General features: G+C 36.5%; 1 protein-coding gene across 2 annotated transcripts in view; it reads right to left on the bottom strand.

Moving 5' to 3' along the window:
* Positions 1–17,498, bottom strand: part of VPS8 (VPS8 subunit of CORVET complex) — a 271,364-nt gene extending 253,866 nt beyond the window's left edge. For both annotated transcript variants that reach the window (XM_081301471.1, XM_081301472.1), the window contains exons 1-3: positions 17,408–17,498; positions 5,278–5,512; positions 4,443–4,511 (exon numbers count right to left, since the gene is read on the bottom strand). In XM_081301471.1, coding sequence (XP_081157597.1) covers positions 4,443–4,511; positions 5,278–5,430 — 222 coding nt within the window. In that variant the 5' untranslated portion in view covers positions 5,431–5,512; positions 17,408–17,498. The remainder of the gene's footprint in view (positions 1–4,442; positions 4,512–5,277; positions 5,513–17,407) is intronic.
* Positions 17,499–17,776: the final 278 nt, after the last annotated feature.

Here is a 17,776-nt window from a genome sequence, read left to right as displayed (position 1 = left end):
AAATAAGAACTGCAACACCAAGGTCTTAAGCAAGAAAGTCAATTAAAACCTTATTTGATTTTCTAAAGCAGCCTGGGGACATAATTACGGAAAATAGATTAGCTAAGTTAAGCCAGGCTTATAGGATAAGTGAAAGAAAAAGTAAAGAAAATAAAAGAATTCAGGATGTCAAGACCGAATTTAAAGCTACTACCACATAGTAATCAATTTTCTCCAAACTGATATGTAAAATCTACACACTCTTATCAAATTTCAGATAATTTGTGTGTATCTAAATGTATGTAAATCAATGAACTGATTCTAAAACTTGAGTGGAAATGCAAAAGATCAAGAATAAGCAAAGCAATCTCAAGGGAGAATAACAAAGCTGGAAAATAGATATCAAGACCTATTATAAAGGTTCAAGCATTAGAATGTAATGTTGGGGGAAGCATAGACATACCAATGGAATCAGGTCCACATACACATAATCCCCTGACTTATAACATAGGTGACACCACAGATAATACTCCCCTCAGTAAATGGTGCTAGTGGACTCCGCACACTAACACACACACTCAAAATTCTAGATGAATCACAGATATAAATGTGAAAGGTGGATCAATAAAAATTTTAGGACAAAATAGGATAATATTATCATGACCTTTGGAATTAGCAAAATTTCCATAAACATGACACATAAAAACTAACCATAAAGGAAAAGTTTAATAAGTTGAACTGTATTAAGAACTTCTGTTCATCAATATACATTAGTATAGTAAACGAAAAGTATCTTATAGAACCAATGAAGATTTTGCAATAAATATATCTAAATTCTAATAAAGGGCTTTTATTAGCATATATAATAAACCACTTTCTTTTCTTTTTTTTTTTTTTTTTTTTTTTTTTTTTGTGGTACTGGGGATTGAATCCAGGCCTTATGCACTCTACCAACTGGGCTATATCCCCAGCCCTAAACCACTTTCTTTAAAAAAAAAACCTCAAGAGAATTAACTGGACTAAGGACAATCTGTAAAACAGATATCTAAAAGGCCAAAACATATGTCAAAGTATCCATCTTCATTAGTTTTCAGGGAAATTCAAATTAAAAACATGATGTGATAATGCTATACACCTGTAAAAATGAAAGGCCAAAGTGAAAAAGAAAAATTCAAAAGCTGACAAGTATGTAAGCAGTAATCAGAACTCTTATATATTGCTCCCAGAAGTATATACTGATACAAATACTTTTAAAAATGGTGGCAGTACTCATGAAAGCTGAATACAACTATACCTGATGACTTACCAATTATCCTAAGGATGTGCCTAAAAGTAATATGTAATGCATGGTTTTTTTAATTTTTTTGTGTGTGTATGCATGTGTGTATATACCAAAATCCATGAATAGGAATATTCTCTGCAGGGCATAGTAGTATACACCTGTAATCCCAAGAGGCTCAAGAGGCTGAGACAAGAGAAGCATAAGTTCAAAGCCAGTCTCAACAACTTAGGGAGGTTGGAAGCAATTTGCAAGACTCTGTCTCAAAATTAAATTTAAAAAATGAGCTGGGGATATAGCTCAGTGGTTAAGTACCCCTGGGTTCAATCCCTGGTACAAAAAAAAAAAAGTAGAATGAATACATAATGTAATATACATAAAGAATTTTATACAGCAATGAGAATGAGTAAACAATTACATACAAAAATATGAACTGGGCATGGTGGTGCATGCCTGTAATTCCAGCAGCTCAGGAGGCTAAGGCAGGAGAATTGAGAGATAAAAGCCACCAAAGCAAAAGCAAGGCTCTAAGCAACTTAGTGAGACCCTGTCTCTAAATAAAATACAAAACAGGGCTGGGGATGTGGCTCAGTGGTCAAGAACCCTTGGGTTCAATTCCTGGTAACCCCCTTAGCCTCCCCAAAAAAGAATGAACCTAAAAACATAAGTCAGACACACTAGAGTATATATTCTATGTATACACATGTATGTGTACAAAAGTACATTATCCCATGGATATGAAGTTCAAAGCAGGCAAACCAATCAATGGTAAAAGTTAGAACAGTAGTTACTCTGGGGTTGGGTACTAACAGAATATAAGAAGAGCCTGGGATGCTGGTAATGTTTCACTTCTTTATCTGAATTCTGGTTACAAAGGCTGTTTCATTTGTGAAAAATTTACCATGCTGTACACTTATGATTTGTGCACCTTTCTGTATGTGTGTTATACTTCAATAAAAAGCTCAAGAAGACATTTCTGCCTGTACAATCAGAAAGTAGGATCAAAGTAAATCCAGAACCACTCTGAGACTGGGAGGTTAGGAAGCATCAAGAGACTTGGTCTTGATGAAGTCAAAGAACAAGTTTAATGGAAGTAAGGAAATGGTAGGAGGAGGTTATGGTTAAAGAATAGAATTTCAAAATTAAAAACCTCAGAGACAACAGAGTTTCAAAGAATGACAGGCCTAGCAATATTATTTCATGATCTAAGTTCTTAGATCTAGGATGTCTTGGTAATCTCTAACTTTTCATTTTTAAAAATATCTTGGATGTCTTTTTCTTCCAGCCTCCCTTCAAATTAGTATTAATGAACATTATAGAACACAGGCATCTGTGTATCCTAGAGCAAAGACTTATTTACATTTCTGCTCCTTTCATTTTTTAAACTAATCTTCTTTAATACTGTCCTCCCCTATAGTCTTATAATGGTCTACAATTGAAACTATATTTTCTTTTACTTATCTACCTGCCGAGCTCCCTGGAGGTTTAAAGGCTGGCCAATTTCCAATCCCATTTCTCTCTCAAGGACACAGTCATATAGCACTTAATAAGCCCAGCATCTAACACCATGCCCCAAACACACCATCCACCAAATTACACTTTGGATGATAACTGTATTATCTTCTCAGTAAACCACTAATGACAGTACTTATTGTTACTCAGAGATAAGAAGGTGTCCAAGGACAGTTTGTCTTCAGTATGAACTACAGTCTTATTCATATGAGCATTATTTTCTTTGCCAACATTATATAAAGATGTACAAATAGGGCATTATATACAGCCTTCCAAAATTATTTTCACTTCACACTTGGTAAGATAATTAAAATCAGAATGAGATTAAGACCATGTTAACAAAACTGACTAAATCTTCTCATCTCTAAATGAAAAGATTTCCCTATATTAGAAAGTAATAAATAAAGAACATTTCACTGTAACAGGATACTCTTTCAGGGTCCAATGCCACCTTTGTTAAAAATAAAACTGCTTAAGTCTCAATATAGACCATACAGAACATTTTGAAGTTAAAATAAATTCAAAGTAACAACCATATCAATCTGATGTAGAAAATAGAAATGGAAGCCATATAAGATACAATTCACAAAGAAAGTAGTTTACATTCTACGAAGTATTGTCTACAACCCTAAAAGTACAGGTAAAGAAGGGATACAGACAGCTCCAATCCATTCAGAGATACAGTTATCAGTGGGCATTTCTGTTGGGGAACAGTTGCATCCTCATCTTTTGGAAAACAAAACTATAGATCTGAAATAGATTTATACATATAGTCTTTCCCAAATTATAAGCTGAAACCTCTAAGAAAAGTCTTAAGAAAGTTTTTTAAAAGGTCAAAAAGACTGAGCTGAAGAGTTGTTAATAGTACATAACAACAGACATATTGTCATTGACCATGTACTCTTATAAATCCCTTTGATCTGCCAATTCAGTAAAGAATAACACCATTTCAAAGCTAAAAAACTTCCTAATAAACACATTCTTCATAAAATAAATACTAGAACATTTGTGTCCTTCGTATAGAAGAGTGATAAAGCACACTTTAAGATTGCAAAATGCTCTTTAGGGTTAGAGGATGAGCTATTTGATGATCACCAATAGAGATAACTAATCATTATGAGTACATAATCAAATCTTAAAAGTAAAATAAACTTAGTATTTCAATTCACTTAGGAAAAGAAAAATATGTATTTATATTCATTCATTTATTTATTTGGTGCAGGGGACTGAACCCAGAGCCTTATACAAGCTAATCATGCCCTCTACCACATTAAGTTATAGCCCCAGTCCTAATAGGATATATTTTTTAACTCTGCCAAGTGTTGGACATTGTGCTGGGCACAGAAACTAAAGACAAACAAGATATGGTTTCTATCCTTAAAAAATTCACAATCTAGATTGGTGCTGTCCAACAGAATTCTCTGCAATGATGGAAATATTCCATACCCATGCCATCTATTAGAGTACAACATGTGACTACTTAAGACCTGAAATGCGCTTTGTGCAGCTGAGAAATTGAATTTTTACTTAATTGTAATCAATTTAAAGTTTAAATTGACACATCTGACTAGCAGCTACTATATTGGGTAGTGTAAATCTAGATACATCAAACTAACCCAAAAGTATTAAAATCAATACTACAAAATAATAGTGATCATTAGTATTTTCTTACCTCATTCAGTATGCTTTCCAGTGTTGGAGGAGTATCAACTTGAGGAATATCAAATTCCTTGTCATCAATCTAAATAAAGAAAAAAAAACAATGCTCACATAATGATGCCTTTCCCCTTATCATAGTAAGGGTGTTTTAATTTATTAGAACCATTGTCAATTATAAAAACAAACTAAGTACCATGATCAGTCAACTCAGTATTCCATGACAAGAAAGGTAAAATCAAAATGTTACAAAACTGTCACCTTTCCTATCTATACATTCAGTGACTATCAAGGACATGTATGCACAGACTGCACCATCATGACAGCCTGTTCCAGAAAGCTTTGCTGTAGGACTTTTACACCTGCTTTGTGAAACATGATAAAACAACTAATTTCCTAAGTTTAGACATAAGTCATAAGCAACATGCAAAAATGTGACACCATGTTTCTTAGTTATTTCATAAATTATGTGAGAGATGATTAATTCAAGCAACTTATCATTAAATACAGTGGTAGAGACTCGTTAATATAATATTCAACCAATGGGGGGAAAAAGTTGCTGTGTCAGACAAGAATTCTAAACCTACCACTAGCTCTATGACCTTAAAAAGTCATTTAATATAGCTGCAAATCAGAATTTTTACCTATAAAATGGGTTGTCATGTTGCTGTGAGAACTTTGAAGATCAAATGACAACGAGAATATCATTCTAACCACCGCAATGGACCACACAAAGAGTCACAGTATCTCATTAAACTGTCCACAGTCAGATTAAGAATATCTGGGTCATAGAGTACTCTCTAACCAACACTTTGATTAAAATCATCACTTGACAAGAGTTAAAACTTTACCAGATCATTTTTGAATTCCAGTTCCTTGTCCAGATCTATGTAAGAGAACTTTGAAAGTGAAGCTCCTAGATTAAAAGACTTATTCAATTCTTCTTCAGTAGTCTTGGCACAAAGGTTCTGTTCCACATTCTCATGGTCTGGTTCATTTTCCATATTTACTTTTTATAAATGTATTCAACCAATCCAAGCAAGTATTCGTCTTCTTTTTGGCTTTAGAGTGCAATGATTTGAATCTCTTTTTTAAAACAAAAAGAAAAGTATCATTTAGATTTGTCAACTGGACATTCCAAAGACTTACTTGGTCAGACCTCACTCAATCATCTGGTTATAGGCAAAGAAAAACTGACACCGAAGTACAGGGTAAAATATGGGGGGGAGGGGTTCCCACAAGAGCATAAAAAAGGAACAACTAACTCTGATTCAAGGAGCCTGGGAAGTGGTCCTGGGGCCATAACCACCCAAAGTTATGAAACTGGTTACAGTGGCAGTCATGAATTAGTATGGCTGAGATTGATGTGTCTAATAGCATGAAGGTACAATTGTTCCAAGAGCTACAATTAATACCTTCCTCATGTTCCCAAATCTCAGGGTAATTCTTCATTCCCCTGGAGATAAGGATATAGACCAGCTTTGTGGTTGGCATCCACATGGGGCCACAGATGCCTCAGGGAACTTAGTACAGACACCAAGAACACAGACCTAGTTAGTTAATACAACACTAACATACCTAAGGGTTCGGACATATTACAGGAGACCCCAGGATAAAATAACTACACATTCTACCAGAGGTTTCTATAAAGAAAGACAGTCATAGAGAAACATGGACTTTTTCAGGAAAAAATAAAATACTAAAGAAAACTAGACATGCTTACCTTTTTTAAATATTTCACAGCTCTAAACAACAGAACCCTATGATCTATCAAAAACACAGATAATTTGGTATACTTGCAAAATTATCATTTCTGAAAACTAAAAATGTATTTTAAAATCTGTATAAGTTTAATAATTTAATATTAAATATTCTTTTCAAAGTTTTGAGGTAGTATTGCAATTAGGCTATGAGACTTAATTTTTTTCAATCCACTTAGTTGTGCCAATTTAGAATTAAATAAAAATATGAAAACAGAAACAAGATTACAGTAATAATAATAATAAAAATAAAGGTTATTTTGTTTCTTAATCTAGGTGTTTTCTTTTTTTCAGTATTTTTTAGCTGTAGTTGGATACAATATATTTAATTAATTAATGTGTGTGTGTGTGTGTGTGTGTGTGTGTGTGTTTAATATGGTGCTGAGGACTGAACCCAGGGCCTCATCCATGCTAGGGGAGCACTATACCACTGAGCCACAAACCCAGCCCTTAATCTAGGTGTTTTCCACAGTACAGTATTCTCCCCTTATCCAGTTTTACATTCTGTGGTTTTGGTTATTTATAGTCAACTTTGATCTGAAAACATTAGATGGAAATTTTTCAGAAATAAAGAATTCATGGCTGGGAGCGGTGGCACATGCCTGTAATGCTAGTGGCTTGGGAAACTGAGGCAAGAGCATCACAAGTTCAAAGTTAGCCTTAGCAACACTGAGGTGCTAAGCAACTCAGTGAGACCCTGTCTCTAAATAAAATACAGAATAGGGCTGGAGATGTGGCTCAGTGGTTGAGTACCCCTGAGTTCAATCCCCAGTTTAAAAAAAAAATAGTAAGTTTTTAAATTGCTTGCTGTCTGGATAGTGCAATAAAAACCCCCACACCATCCTGCCCTATCCCACTGAGAATGTGACTCATTCCTTTGTTCAGTGTATCCACAGTACATACACTACTGACCTGTCAGTTACTTAGTACCTGTCTTGGTTATCAGATCAACTATCACAGAATTGCAATGCTTTGTCAAAGGAACCCATATTTTACTTAATAATGGCCCCAAAGAACAAGAGTTGTGATGCTGGCAACCTGAATATGCCAAAGAGAAGCCATTAGGTGCGTCCTTTAAGTGAAGATAAAAGTTATTGACATAATAAGGAAAAACAACAACAAATACGCTAAGGTCACTAAGAACTATAGTAATAACGAATCTTCTATCTATGACATTGCAAAGAAGGAAAAAGAAATCTGTAGTAGTTTTGCTATTGCACCTTAAACAACAAAGCTTATCACCATAATGTGTGATAATTGCTTCATCATTCAACTCATGTCATCTCATCATACAGGCATTGTACCATATCATATCATCACAAGAAGGATGAGTAAAATAAGATATTTTGAGAACAAGAGACTACATTCATATAACTTTATCACAGCATATTATTATAGTTGTTATCTTTTATTATTAGTTATTGTTATTAATCTTACTGTGCCTAATTATAAATTAAACTTTATCATATGTTTGTATGTACAATTGATTCTCCGTATCTACAGGGTTTGCATCCATGGATTCAACCAACCACAGATCAAATATGTAAATTTTAAAAATCTGCTTCTGTCTTGTCATCATTCCTTTAACAATATAACAACTATTTTCATAGAATTTACATTTTAATAAGCATTATAACTTACCTAGAGATGACTTAAGTATACAAGAGGATGTGTGTAAGTTATTTGCAAATACTGCATTATTTTATATAAGGAACCCCTGTGTCCACAGATTTTGGTATCAGTTAGCTGGGGGATCCTGGAATCAGTCCCCCATGAACACTGAGGGATCAGTATACATAGATCAATACTCTCCACAATTTCTGGCATCAAGTGGGGATCCTGGAAGGTATCCCCCAAGGATGGGGGGTGGTACAACCAGCATATCTCAGTGCAAAGCTTCTTCAAACTACACACTGCGCTTGGGGGTATACTCACCATTACTACCACTAAGCCCACAGTGTACCCTTCATAGGGTTCATTATTCCTTAAAGTTAAAAAAAAAAAAAAGGACTGGCAACAACTCAGCGATTGAGATAACTTAATATTTTACAGTTAATGACGGGCTGGGAATGTAGCTCATCAGTGGCAGTGTACTCGCTTAGCATGTGCAAAGCACTGATTCAATCCCTAGTACTGTGAAAAATATAAAATAAAAGCTAAATAAGATTAGTTGCTTTTAAGTAACGTGCCCCAAACTCACTAATAATTTTATCTAATGAGGTTCATTGTTTTAGCACCTATAACTTCCCTTTTTTAATGTTTCATTTTTATCATATTAAAAGAAATTAATAACTACCATGTAGAAATATGTAGATTCATGAAAACTGATATTTCAAGAGCTGAAGCTAACTTTTCTAGTACCAAATGTATACTAATTTCTTTGACATGGTTCGGAAAATAAACCAATGCTCTGTCCTACAAAGCACATGCCATCAATACATTCCTAGAAGACGTAACTGAGGGTACTCTGTATCTGGCAACATTTAAAAGTTATCTTTTCAATATCAAGTACTAAATGTACTATTCCTTAGCAAAGAACCAAGCGAGATAGCAGTATTAATGTTTATATGCCTTTCTTCAAAGAAGACTGAATTGGTTCATGACAAATTACTTTTTGATAGTCCCATTAAGCAGAACAGCTATAATTATTCAAGAACTATTCACAAACATATATAATTCACAGTCAGTGGCTCTCAAGGACAGTTATTAAAAGTTTTATTCTTCTACAGTTCTTTAAGGAAATGAGCATAAAGAAAAAGACTTTTATTTAAATAATTTAATAATTTAAAATGCTTAATGCTTCACATTTATCTTTCAAAGTAACTCAGAAATGAAAACAATATTTTTCTGGTTCTTTTCATTTCCTTTCTGAAGTTAAGACATTTTAAGACCAAATAACAATTCAGCATCTATGAACACTAACATTCCTTGAAGTATCAAGAAATCAAGCATTCCCTGAAGAAAGAGAGAATATCATCCTGTCACAGGATGTCTACTCCATTCCCTACTTTACCTCACTGAGCTCCTTTTACTTATGTTACGAAAAAGAGCAAAGAACACAATCCAAACAGTCCACTAAAACCAGGTTTGAATCTAGACTTTACCAGCTCCTATCAGTGATCTTGGTCAATTTGGCTACCCTTTCCGAATCCCTTTATTCCTACATCTGTGAAATGGAACAAGTGTGGAAATTGGTGTTGTCTGCTCAGAACAGCACCTCACTCATCTCCTAGAAAAGGAGATGAGGTGCTGTTCTTAAACTATACACTTTATGTGTAGGCTCCAGTCAAAACTCCCCTAGTAAAAGGGAGAATGTGATACAGACAGAGTCCTTCATCAGCATTCACTAAAATGGAACTGAAAAGGAAGAACAATTTCCATGGTTCTCTAAACTGAGCAGCCCCTAGTTGCCCACCCAACACTCTTGTGTTAAAAAAAGAAGTCACTAATCGAACACCTATCAACTACACACCTACAAAGCATCTATCACTGGAGGCCCAATTCTACTGACAGAATTTATATTCTAGATACAGATTCCCTAGAATGAAATCAATGTTTTAAAAGAGAAAAGGAGGAAAGAGAATCCTGACATTACTCAAGACTCAGATTCTAGTCTTCCAAGAAGTTAGCTCTATTCATAGGCTTTTGGCAGTTTGGTTACATAAATCTACATACTCTCCTCTACCACACTTTTTTTTTCTTTTTACTTTTGGTCACAACTCAAAGAGTCCTGACTCTGAGGAATACAGCTACCTATCTTGCAGTGCTACCATGATGAATGAGTGATATAATGACTGTAAAGCATTTAGAATAATACCTGGCCACACAATAATTTTTAAGAAACATTAGCTATTATCATTTACGATTTCCAAATTCTTCTAAAGTTAAAGACTCCAAAACAAGATCAAGTATTTCTGTAAAGGTCTAACCAAAAGTGCTAAGTGTATCCTACAGATTCTTCTGATGTCACATCAGCAATTTCTTTATGAGCTGAATGATGGTTTGTCTAACACTAGTGTAGTCCCCAGCAAAGTCATCAAAGATACTTAATAAAAACCTTTAATTGTGATACTGAGAAATGTTTTATACTGCTAACTCATTCTAAATCCACATTTTGGTCTTTTTTCACATCAACACTGGTCCACACCTTATCACTGAAGTCAACCATATCGTCTTCCTTAGCTCTTCTTTAGTCACTTTTGAGCAGCTATGTCTTTCTTCTTGTTAGCAAATTTTTCTAGCCCAAATAGACCTGAAGTTACCCTATTCAGATTTTTTTTTTTTAAAGAACAGATCACTAGAGCAGCTTCTGTGAATTTTTCAGAAATTAACTGAGCTATGGCTGCACCTATGGTAGAAAGAATGACAGTGTCGAAAGATGCTAGTCCTAGTTCCTTGGACCTGTGAATATGTTACTTTACATGGCAAAAGGGATTTTGCAAGTGTGATTAAATTAGGACTTTGAGATGAAGAGATTATTGTGAATTATTCATGTGGGGGGGCAAACATAATCATATAGTACTTAAGAGTAGAAGACGAAGACTGAAGAGTGTCACAGAGCCTGAGAAAGTAATGTATCAAGAGAAGCAAGGTCAGCTTCTGCTATATGGCAGGCTTTGAGGGTGCCAAGAACCAAAGAACATAGGCAACCTCTAGAAACTGCAAAAAACAAAAACAAAAACAAAAACACAAGGAAATGAACTCTAGAGCCTCCCAAAAGGACCAAAGCCCTGCTCCAACACCTTGACTTTTGTGAGACAGGTGTCAGCCAGACATGAACTACAAAACCATAATATAATAAATATGTGTTGTTTTAAGCCACTAAATTTGTGCAATTTGTTATGGCAACAATAGGAAATGAATATGCAAACTTCAATTAATTTGTTTTTGACCACATCTCCAACATTCTGAAATACTAACACCTCCCTTGTCAGTTGGTGTTGCACTCATACGTATTGAGCAAGCTCTTCATTCCTACAGACCAATGATGAAATGCTTAATAAATGATGCTTAATATAACACATTTGATGCAGATGCTGCTTCAGATATCACTTAAGAACTGTCCCAGTACAAAGGTTGACATTGAACTACTCATCTCTTCCTGTTGAGATGGAATTCTACAACGAGTTCTTCACCCAATCACCAGACGATCCAATGTTTTTAAAGTTAAGGGAATGCCATACTACACAAGACCTGCAGACAACACAATAGCTTACATAACTATTTTTTAGTCTCTCTAGAATGAAAACAGATTAATCTAATAGGAAATGTATGCCATGAAATCATTATTACCAAGGATGCAGTTAAACTAATAATAGTCCAGACTTAAGATTATCTGACATCCTAATAATTCCCAAGGTTATTTCCTCTGAATTAATAGGGTAATTCCCAACTAATTAATAATAAAGGACCATTAAAAAGACATGTCCCATATAAACAGTAATGACCCCATTATAACACTAGCTGACTGAGTAAGAATTCTAGAATGTGACCTATAATGGACTAGGTCAATATGGAACTCTGGCCAGTTTTTTACACTGACAAACATTCCCAGCTGTTCTCAAGTTCCAGGATCCTGTTTAACATTCTGACATTCTTTTCCTTCTAAACATGTCCTTATAAGATAATTTTCATATCACAGGGAAATCAGATTTTTAAAAATTTACTACATTGTGACAGAAAGATATCATGAAAATATAATATGGAAACAATGTAACATGTTAGTTTCATTTTTTTAAAGATCCCCGGTGCCTACAGGATAAAATTCCAAATTCTGAGATTATGGTTCCAGACATCTGACCTTCCTACTTCCTCCTTCCTTCACAACTAGTTACATGCAGTCGGAATCCTTCATGAACCGCTCCCACTTTCCTTCCATGTCATCTTAAGCCGATTCACCTGCTCTTTCCTTTTCCTCTACATTTGTCTAAGTTCCTTCATTCCTTGTGGGCACTGTTCAGATGGGACTTGCCAATCACTTCTTCCTTCCCTGACCATAGTCCAATCCAGAAGGCATGTCTTTTTGTTGTTGTTGTTGTTGTTGTTTAGGGCTGTTGGTACTAGGGACTAAACCCAGGAATGCTTTATCTCTGAGATGAATCCCCAGCCTTTTTATTTTTATTTTGAGACAGGGTCTCACCAATTTGTGAGGCTAGCCTTGAAACTGTGATCCTCCTGCCTCAGTATTTCTAGTTGGGATTAATGGTGTGCACCACCACACCTGGCTAAGCATGTCTTCTTCAAAACTGGCTTGATGCTTTCTTCATGAAAACATGATATGGAAACAATGTAATATGTTAGCTTCCTTTCTGGCCTTCCTAATCCAAGTATTTCTCTTCTAATTCTTTGGTTTGCTTGTGGTTGGTTTGTGAAGAAAAGAATACAATACAGAGTTAACTTCTATTAGGTTTCTACTTTCTCAGTTTGATTTGTTAGTTGATTTACCATATGACTATATCTTTTCTCCCCAACTATGCAATAAAAATGGGGATGTATTTCCACATCACTGAGTTCACTAACTTGTATTCTATGTAGAATTTTTAAAATTGCTTACTAACACAGAATTAGGAGACAGGAATAACACCTGTGTTACAAATTAAACATGGGTTTTATTACCTGTAATTGTTAAGCTTCAGAGGACATTATTTGACTCATAGTATATAGGAATCTGTGTCATAATAAGCCAAATTATAACTGAGTTCTACTTTTCTGTAATCAAGCTTGTCAACCACTACAGGTCATATTTACCAGCTAAAACTCTATTTCCTTAGGGCTGGGGTTGTGGCTCTGCAGTACAGCGCTCGCCTCCCATGTACGAGACTCTGAGTTCGATCCTCAGCACCAAGAAAAATAAATAAGTGAAATAAAGGTATTGTGTCCAACTACAACCAAAAGATAAAAAAATTAAAATAAAAATAAAATTCTATTTCTTAAATAAATCAATCTGTGGTGCTGTTTGACCAGACTCCCTGTTAATATGTACCCAACACATTCTTCTCTTCTATCACGGTTATCACATTACATAATTTCTTTATTGTCCGAAACACCACTACCACCACCACCACCCTACTAGCATATAGGAAGTGAAGACCAGATCTGCCATGTTCACCACCATATTCCCAGTGCCTAATTACATGGAAACTCATCAACTGATCTATTCATCCAACCTCCTCTCCCTATGAAAACAGCCCCGCAACACTGGCTTCCAGAGCCTCAAACAGAAGTTCTGATTATTTGGTATTTGTTATAAGGTATATTAATCACTCTACTCCAACAAACCTCCCATCTGCACAAGTTCCATTGTTTTGCATCTAGAAGAGCTTGTTTGTTTTTAGATCCCTAAGAGTCATTTTGTGTGTGTGGAGGGGGATAATCAGGATTGAACCAAAGGGTACTTAAACACTGAACCATATCCTCATTCTGTTTTTGTTTGTTTGTTTGTTTTTAATTTTGAGAAAAAGAGTCTCGTTAAGTTGCCAAGGTTGGCTTTGAACTTACACAATCCTCCTGCCTCAGGCTCCCAAGCCGCAGGGATTATAGGCATGTGCCACTACCCAGCTAAGAATATTTTTTTTTTAATGATCACTTAGCACATGTATAGTATGCCACAAATTCAATAATCTTAAATATTTCATGTTCTTTCACATTAATTTAGCTCATACATGAAAGCAGTAGAAATGTATCACACATCTGTTCAATTTATGGGAATTCAACTATTATCTTCAGTACGGAGAGAGAGAAATAGAAAACAAGAAAAAAATGATTCATATAGAGCCAGGTACTTCCACTTAGTAACTGTATGCTTCACAGTAAGTACAAAAAAGGAGGTGGACATCTGCAGTCCTTTTAGTCTGTCTGTTTCTGCATGCCTCATACACAAGCAATCTGCTTTATCTGTTTTTAAAATAATAAAAGCAGACGCTGGGGTTGTGGCTCAACGACAGAGCACTGACCTAGCACATGCAAGGTGCTGGGTTCAATCCTCAGCACCACATAAAAATAAATAAATAAACTACAACTAAAAATATATAAAAATAATAAAAACAGCATGCTACTCCAATGTGGAGCAAACACTGGCTGTGTCAGACTTCCTGAGAAGTCATATTTTAGTCTCTGATATGACTACTTTTCAGGGCACTTTGAGGGTACTGAATTTTCCAAGATATTTTTCAGGAGTACTTTGTGCATATCAATTTTCATCTTACCCAGGAACTTCAAAAACAGACTGTGTTAGATGCAATGGCACTATAGATTGGGATAAGTTGTTTCCTTGGTCCTAAAGTTTCTTCCCATTTAGGTAACAATAGCCCAAAGTGCATACAGCTGTCACTAAGAAAAAGTCTATAAAAAACTGTTTCTTTTCCTCCTCTCTTGGAAAATTGTTTAAAAGAAAAGAGTGGGGGCAGGGGATATAGCTCAGTGGTAGAGTGCTTGCCTACATGCCCAAGGCCCTGGGTTCAATCCCCAGCACCACCAAAAAATAAAATAAAATTAAAATTTAAAAAAAAAAAGAAAGAAAAGAGTGGTCATTTAAAACTTCGAAAGTATATAAAGAATAATACATGTTAAAAAGAAAAGTGGAAGGAAGGAATGGTACCTGAGATCTTCTCATACACAGTGCTAAATTAAGCTAGTACTACCAAATGGCAGACACAAACAACCCACAGTAGCACCCATTCTAGAAAAAAAAAGATCTGATTCCCTATCACAATGTACAGAATAAAAAGACTATATATATATATATATTAAGTCCAAGTACTAACATTATGTATCAATTTCATATCAACATGTGTATGAGGTGATGAGTGAAATTAATACAAGAGAAAAAATGACTTCTTTCCAGCTTCTAATAAGTCCCTATTATAAGAATCTTCCTTCAAAGATCCATCCCAATCCCAAAGGTCTCCTCCTACAAATCATAAAAGGCTTGTATAAGCTTACTTATATTCCCTTTTCTTCTACACATAACTAGTGTTTGTGAATTATCTGTTAAATGTTCAAAAGACAGGATTCCATACAAGTTACAGGCTGAGTAGATTGGTGGCCTTCTTTATTAATCCTCAATTAGTTAAATTATCATCTCAATTTCTCTTGGGTAGATGTCAAGAAAAATATAGTCACAAAATTTATTCTTCTTTTGTGGGCAGAGGGGAGGTAAAGGCAAGAAGAAACTTCTTGCTGAAATGCAGAGGGAAAAACAAAGGTTAAAATATCCTAGCACCTTTACCACCATTCCTTTGGGAAGGTGCTCCTGCTCTACTCCAACCATGTGATTTTGATGGTGCTGCCAATGAAATATCCTATCAGCGTTAGCCAGAAGAGCAGGCATATGATATTTTCAAGTCCACTCAGGCCAATCAGGGTCCTTCCTTGGAATCTGTAAACACTAAAGGCAGTTTTCTCTCTAGGGCACACAGCTTGGATGATGTGACACTGGAGGTGTCTGGAGTCCATCTTTCATGCACTTACGTAATTGAATAGAATGAAACTTGCAATTAGAGAAGCAGAGATGGGGACTGAGTTAGATATCCTCTTTTGGAGAGGAAGAGGCACAGAAGAACATCATTTAGTGATTTAGTGAAATCCTAGCCCTACCCTGGTTTCTGAGCCAATAAATCTTTTTGTTTAAGCTCCTTTGAATTGAGTTTCTGTCACTAGTAACAGAAAAAGCCTTAACTTGAAAAGTGTGATTGCTACCAGAGTAAAATCTAACAAATTCATAACAGTGAAAAATCCCAGGCAAATCTATAGTTTTTGACTAAAACACGGAATGCATTTTTATCATGTCTATATAGAGTGATGACAAGTCAAACATTAATTCAGGACTCAGTTCAGAATGGAGCAGTTTGATCTTAAAAATATGTACAGATAACACCTGAAACTATAGATCAAAAAAAGATGCCATCTAAACTTTTTGAAACCTAAAAATAGATCAAAAGTTTTATTAAGTTTTTATTTACTTTCACACATAAAATTCACATTTGGTGTCATAATGGTTGAAATGTCTATGGAACAGTGGGATACAGCTAAGAATCACCAAGATACCCCAATATTCTGGTAGACAGAAAAAATTCATCTGCTGCTGATGGTCCAGATACAAAGAAAACAGAAACAAAAGTCAACATACTATTGTTCAGTAGATCTGCAAAGAATTATATATAACTATGTATCTTTGATCATATTAAACCCAATAGTGTAAATGAAAATTTTCCCATTTACCTTTACTGTACATTCTATGGGCACCAGTTATTGCCAGAAGATTCAGTACCTACTCTGCTTAAATCTAACATAAGCAAACCCATGTCTTACACACACACACACACACACACACACACACATCCCTTGGATGTAGTTATCTCACAAACACAGACATCTAGAATACAGTAACACCACAGCTAACATCTATGCTTACTCTCCTTGTTGGTTTGGTTGGGGAGGGAGTATGGTAGAATGAGCAGTGTAGAAGACACAAGCTTTTCTGTGCATTCTAAAACTAGTCTAGGGAGTGGAAGGGACCAAAGGGGCCTGCTAATTTAGAGAAGTCTTCCCATAATCCAAAGCCATGTCTACCCCATCCCATCCTACCCTCCTCATTTGGTACACCCAAACATTTTGGGGTTTCCTTCTTGTAAGTTAAAAGTACCAGAGACAGAACTTCCTTCCGGTTTCCTTCCTTCCTCAAGTGCCACACCTGGAGGACTAGAAAAGGCATAGCGGTGGCTTCTACTTTAGGGATCCACCTTTCAACCTGCTGTGCTCACTCTGTGGCACACCTTGCAGGTAGAGACAGAGTTGGAACCAGCCTCACAAGAGCTCACCGCAATCCTGTAAGGTAGGCACCTCCACTGCGGTAGGCGGGCTGCACACCGCCCGAGGAAGAGGGTGGAAGGGTCAGCCACCACGTAAAGTCTCACAGTCGGGGGAGTGGTCGCGCCTGCCCCACAGCCTCCATTCGTTTGGACCAACCAGTGGAAACTTGCCTGCCCCGGTTCCAGGCCAAACACAAGACACGCCCCTCCGCCCCAGAGTCAACCTGCCTGGCCGGTGGCCCCAGTCCAGTTAGCCCACCAGGGGCTGCCCAGTCAGGTCCTGAGGCCGCGCCACTGCCGCGCGGAGGGGAAGACCCGGGCTCAGCGACCTGGCGCGCGCGCTGTCCTCCCACCCTGGATACAACCGGTCTCTGCGTCCCCTCCTGATGGCCGGCTCTCAAGAGATTAGTTACCTGAGCTTGAAGCCATTCCGGCCCAGGACTCCAGACTCACGTGACCCCGCCCCCTGCTCTAGCCTCAAGCATGCGCAGTACTCTACCTTCGGTGGCCACGCTTCCGCTTACCTCCTCTCGGCGCGCTTTCTCTTGGGCGGTCCGCGAGCCTAAACCACGCCCTATTTAAAGGGCCAGAGATACACTGTCTGGGGCTAAGGACTCAATGAATGATAACGTCAGAGGAGCGCAGATCATCGACCTTGAGACTAGCCCCTGCACCAGCAGAAATGACTCACTTGAAGGCACACTTGATCATTAGCAGTTTTTAGCAATAAATTATTTTTTAATTGAGGCACGTACATTGTTTTTTTCAGACAATACTATTGC

This window comes from Spermophilus citellus (genome assembly GCF_964194105.1).
Source record: "Spermophilus citellus genome assembly, chromosome: 7".
NCBI classification, from domain to species: domain Eukaryota; kingdom Metazoa; phylum Chordata; class Mammalia; order Rodentia; family Sciuridae; genus Spermophilus; species Spermophilus citellus.
This window is presented reverse-complemented; position numbering and strand designations above follow the sequence as displayed.